At 43.9% G+C, this 6,000-nt stretch overlaps 1 protein-coding gene across 1 annotated transcript; it reads left to right on the top strand.

The window, feature by feature from the left end:
• Positions 1-2,130: 2,130 nt before the first annotated feature.
• LOC135218796 (uncharacterized) lies at positions 2,131-2,817 on the top strand. The gene has a single exon (XM_064255246.1). The coding sequence runs from the start codon at positions 2,131-2,133 to the stop codon at positions 2,815-2,817; it is 687 nt and encodes a 228-aa protein (XP_064111316.1).
• Positions 2,818-6,000: the final 3,183 nt, after the last annotated feature.

Genomic DNA, 6,000 nt, shown 5'->3' with positions numbered 1-6,000 from the left:
GCTGCTGTGGCATTGCCCGCTATGGTATCAATGCAGACTTGGCATCAAAGAATGGGTCATCTCAACTATGACACTTAGAAGAAAATTCCAGTTCTGGCTAATGTCAAGAAAGAAGAATGTGGAAAATGTGAAGCATACATTGAGGGGAAGATGACAAGGATACCTTTTCTTGCAAACACATCAAGAGCATCTAAATCTTTGATGCTAGTGCACACCGATGTTATGGGACCCTTTAATACCCCTTCATTTGGTGGGTCCATTTATGCTATTGTGTTCACTGACGATTACTCCAGGTATCTGACTGTAATGCCAATGAAGTCCAAGGATGAAGCATTGTCCAGACTCATTCAATACAAGACCAAGATGGAGAATCTCACAGGCCATACCCTGAAGAAAATTAGATCTGACTTCGGAGGGGAATACTCTTGTAAAGAGCAGTTGGACAACTATCTGGCTGCAAACGAAATAGTGCATGAAAGGAGCTTGCCTTACTGTAAACTGCAGAACGGGAGAGTGGAACAACAAAATCATGTACTTATGGAAATGGTGAGGACTATATTATCTGAAGCTGGAGCTGACAAAAGACTATTGGCTGAAGCTATGTCAACTGCAGCCTACAACAGGAACAGAGTGCCGAGCAGTGCCATCAATTTTAAGATACTGCTGGAACTGGCTTCAGGAAAGGAACTCACAAGGAGTGATTATGAACGCATGAGACCCTTCGGATGCAGAGCTCAGGCCATGAGAGAAGTCAGAAACAAGCTTGATAGCAAGACTGTTGAGTGTATCATGCTTGGTTATCAGGAGGATACAAAGGATGGATAAAGGCTTTGGAACGCAGAGACCGTAAGGGTAATAATCAGGCGGGACGTTGTTTTCCATGAAGATGTTTTCCTGTGGAAGAAGAAAGAAGATTCCGGTGATCAGGGGAAGCAGGAAACAGACTATTACAACTCTCGGACGAGTCAGACTCTGAGGAGGAAACAGAGGAAGAATGGGAACAGAAGGGAGACGGTCTGGAAAAGGAAGGTGGTAAAGATGGTGTTCATGGAGACATAAACAATGAGCAGATTCCTGTCTTTGAAGAAATTCCAGTGCTGCCTGAAGATGAAGAAGCTGAAGTTCAAGAAGAAGTCCCAGTCCTGCGGTGGTCTGCAAGAATGCCTAAACCAAAGAAATGTCAGTGCCAAAAATGTAAAGACAACCCTCAGTGTTTGGTGGTTAAGCCAGATGAAGAGACCACCATCATCGAACCAACGAGTGCCAAAGAAGCCTTAGCTAGCCCCCAAGCAGAAAGATGGAAATATGCTATGGGAGAAGAGATTAAGAAACTGACCGAGATGAATACATGGGAGGTTGTACCAAGGCCACCAACCAAAGTCATGGGTCAACATGGAAGTTCAAGCTGAAGACTGATGCTAGTGGCAACCCTACAAAGTACAAGACCAGGTTAGTTGCACAAGGATTCGCGCAGAGATATGGCTTTGACTACATGGAAACCTACTCGCCTGTGATCAAAAGAAAGACCATTCGGTTGATGCTCACTGTGGGAGTGGAGAAGGAACTGAGGTGTGAGCATGTCGATGTAATATCTGCCTACATCAATAGTGATATTAAGGAAGAAGTATACCAGGAATAAACCTTAGGGTTTTGATATTGACAAGGATAGGATGGTATGCAAGCTGAAGAAATGCCTTTATGGTCTGAAACAATCAGGGCAAGAATGGTACCATAAGATCAAGAAAATCTTTATAGACATGAAGTTCAACCCATCCGTTGGTGACCCTTGCCTATTTTATCATCGAGAAAGGAAAGTGTATGTTGGACTTTATATGGATGACATTGCCATGTGGGGAAAGAAAGAAGATATTGATTGGTTCAAAAAAAAGTTAGGCCAACAAGTTTAAATACGAGAGCTGGGAGAAATATCTGATTTCTTATCATTGAGAATATTGCAAAAGGATGAGCACACCATAAGCATTGACCAGTGTGCTTATATCGATCAGATATTGGAGCAGCATGAGTTGTCTGAATGCAGAGGAAAACCCAGTCCTCTGAGTGCAGATGTATTCTCTGCCAACAATGAGCCAGATGCAGACTGATAGTCATGAATATTGAAGAGCCATAGGTATGTTGCTGTACGTTACCAATGGGACAAGACCTGACATGAGTTTTGCTCTCAGTTATCTCAGTAAATTCTTGGCCAACCCCAAGAGGAAGCAGATGGCTGCAGTGAAATACCTAATAAGATACCTAAAACACACCTGTGACTATTGCACAGTATTCAGGAAGAATGGGAAGGAGGCACTGATTTTTTCTGATGCTGACTTTGCGAACAACAAGGTGGACAGAAAATCGTTCAGTGGACTGGTGGTGTGTATTGCTGGAGGACCCGTGGAGTGGAGAAGCAAGAAGCAAACGGTGGTTGCTACGTCCACACAACAGGTGGAGTACATTGCTATGGCTGTTGCTATGCAAGAAGCACTGTGGCTATGTGGTATATTGAGGGAGATCAATGCAAGTGATCTTAGCATAGTGCCATGGATCCTTGCTGACAATACTGCAGCTGTCAACCTTGCTGAGAAGGATATTGTCAATGATAATTCCAAGGGCGTGGATGTGAAGTATCACTTCATAAAGGATGTGGTAAAGAAGGGATTGGTCAAATTGCAATATGTGGCATATCATGACAATCAAGCCAACCTTCTTACCAAGGGTTTGACCGGGAGAAAGACACAGGAGTTTTGTGCAAGAATTGGACTTATCATTCCTAATAACAGTCAGAGTCGTGCCAAAGTTCTCAGTTTGTACTTCTGATCATTTTTTTTGCATTGTAATCCTTTGCCAAATGTGATGATATCAAGTATAATTGCATTTATCCTTTATCTTTTGCAGCTACTCTGTGTATTCAATTTTGTTGCTTGTTCAGCATACTTTTCTTGCAGCTGTGTTATTCTTTATCTGCAAGTGTTTTTTTATTCATGTAATCATTGCAATCTTTGCTGTTTTTTGTCATTGGTTATCCAATTTTTGTCAGCGTCATTTCTTGTAAAATTCACTGCATTACAATAAAATCAAGGGGAAGTGTTGGCATATTGTGATTTGTATTGTTCATATCTTTGCACTCACTGCTTGTATGTTCATTTTTCTGAAGTATTTAGTCTTTCTCACTGGTGAGTCATGGCGCCACCTGTGTGTAAACAAAGCGGCACGTTCGGCGTTCCCGCTTCCCACTTCCAGTCTGAATAAAAATCTACTGACGGCAACATGAGTGTATCAATCAGCCCCTTCCTGGAACTCTGTTAATAAGTGAAACTAATCCTAGAAAGCCTAGAACATTAGTAAGGTTAACAAAGTGCCCCCAAAAATTCCTCATTTCAAGTACTCAAGGAAACAGACTCTCAGAATTTCTCTGGTACAAGAGCTTCTAAACCATTCCAAATTCGACTGAATGCGTATGTTAGGGATAACCATCTCAAATCCTGGGAGTAGAACATCCTGTAAATCCTCCATAGCTTATTCCAAGCATTAGTATGCAAGAAATCATTTAACAAAAAGGACTGCACTGAAGAAGAGATTAGGGGAAAATTCTTAAGGTAGGTACACACATACCAACAGAACCTTGTATTGTAACCGATTCTTGTCACAAAAACGCAAGTGTGGATGGTTCCTCGAACCCGAACCCTGAACCAGCGAGGTTCGAGGCTCCGTTCACCCTCCGTCCCGGCAATTGTTGGTTTTTGGACCCCGAACCAAAGGGAGATCTCTGCACGTTACGCAATGTGTGGACGGGACCTGTATTACACGCGTATCAACAGAGGTTGCTGAACTTGTTGACACTGACTATGAACAAGGCCGTCCATAGTAGAGTCCCTTGTTTCACTGATGGCTTGTTTTGAGATCTTGAATAGGTATTGCAAACTAGTATACAAGTCTCCAGTTGCTAAACATCTGATAGTAAGTGCCACCTTCTCTTGAACTGAAATAGCTACTCTCATATGACTGTCATTTTTCATAATTTTAGGTCCTACCAGTTTTATAATCTCAAAATCTGTCTATGACATTCTGGTGAAATTTTTGCAGTGGCCAGAAACTTCTTGGAATCTCATGTCAGTGAGTAATTCCTGACCATTGTATTCTACCCTTCTAGTATATAACCTTGACTGCCACCATCTTTTATTTCGCTTCATCTTTGTTAAATGATGTATATAGATATACGCGGCAGCTGCTACTTGCATGGTGGCCTTCGTCGGTAAACAACCCAGACAGACTGATGATTGCAGTGGATTGCAATGAAGTTATGCGCTTAACGTGGTTATGGTTTTTCCTCAACATTTTGACACCTTGTAACTGTATATGCGTAATTCAGTTACACATACAAGATTCGGCTCTCATGTGTGTCCCCACCTTTAGAGCACGACATTACCCATGCTAATTATGTGAAGATCTTTACTGATGGATCAAAGGCGGATAGTGTTGTTGGGTGTGCTGTTATCCTTGGTGAAACAGCAAATACAGCTAAATTACCTGACTGTGCATCAATATTTACTGCCGAATTAACAGCTGTAGTCTCTGCCCTGGATTTAGTTCTTCAAAGTATTGACACTAATTTTGTCATATTCTCAGATTCTAAAAGCACTTTAGAAGCTATTAAAAAATTAACAGCTTTCATCCATTAATTCAAAAAGTTCAGAAGTCGTTTTTTCATATATATTGTTTGAGTAAATCAGTCTCTTTCTGTTGGGTGGCTTAATTCTCACGTGGGGATTCATGGAAACGAGACTGCAGACAGGGAAGCGAAAGCTGCTAGTGTGTTACCAGAAACAGCTTTCAGAAAAGTGGCTCATACAGACCTAAAAGGTCCTATTAGGTCTTATGTATTAAGTAAATGGCAAGAAATGTGGACCTCTCCTCTTTTTGCCAATAATAATAAGTATAGAAATATTAGGAAAAATATACTCCCGTGGCCTTCGTTATTCCTGCTTGACAGACGAATAGAGGTTATTTTAACGAAATTAAGGTTGTTCCGATACGTATACAAACCCTCGGTCCTTTAACAATAGGAAGGTATTTAGCGGCAGCTGAACCAGTCGTAAGCTTCGAACAAGGGGGTTCGGTAGTTAACTACTTGTCTGGCAGTTGGCGGTCAGTTCGACTGCGAGGAGAGGAGCCACTTTGCTTTCGTCCATGTTGGTGGATGGACGTGTTGCTCGCCTCTCTGCCCGCTTCAGTAGTATGCTCTGTTTTCTTCACTTCGTTTTTTGTATTTCATACTCATCAGCCACAGATTGTGCTCTGGTGTGGAGGGCCGTAAGTGTGGGGCCTTTCGGTCCTTTGTAGAGGTTGATCCTCACGAATTTTGTACTCGGTGTCGACGGCGAGAATGCTCTCGCACCGAGCCATGTGATGTATGTATTATGTGGTCAGAGGAGCAGTGGGAGCGCTATAGGGGGAGGAAGAAGCCGCGTAAGCCGGCCAAGGAGTCATCAGAGGGTTCTCCGGCTACTCCCTTGGTCATGGACACGTCTTCTTCTTTCTTCCCTCCATCTCAGCTCCCTCGTATGGCTCCTTCCTCTTTGGGGGAGGTATCTCGCTCCTTCTCCTCTCTCGATCAGTCAAGCGTGGAGGGGGGGCAAGGTACCCCGACATCCAGTTGTATTCGGGGTCGTCCGTTCGCTCGGGGTGGGAACTGTCCTGCCCCCGGGAGAGGGGAAACCCCCCCACTGACTCACCCGACTTTTCCTTCCTCAGATCTGCTTGCCACGAGGGACGATCTCGGCTGGGCCTGGTACTCACTGAGGCTCCAAGGGACACCGACAGTTCAGGAATTGCTGAGTCACCTGGCGAGGGGCCATGCCGGTAACCCACAGCCCGACCACCACGACAACCATGACGGTGTCCATGCCTGGTTACACTGCTCCGCCGCACTGGTGTACACCCAGCACGTAGCCACGGTGACCCCGACAGCTGCTGTGCAGTCACCGCTGATGATGCCTGCTG

Source organism: Macrobrachium nipponense, chromosome 1, assembly GCF_015104395.2.
Source record: "Macrobrachium nipponense isolate FS-2020 chromosome 1, ASM1510439v2, whole genome shotgun sequence".
NCBI classification, from domain to species: Eukaryota; Metazoa; Arthropoda; class Malacostraca; order Decapoda; family Palaemonidae; genus Macrobrachium; species Macrobrachium nipponense.
This window is presented reverse-complemented; position numbering and strand designations above follow the sequence as displayed.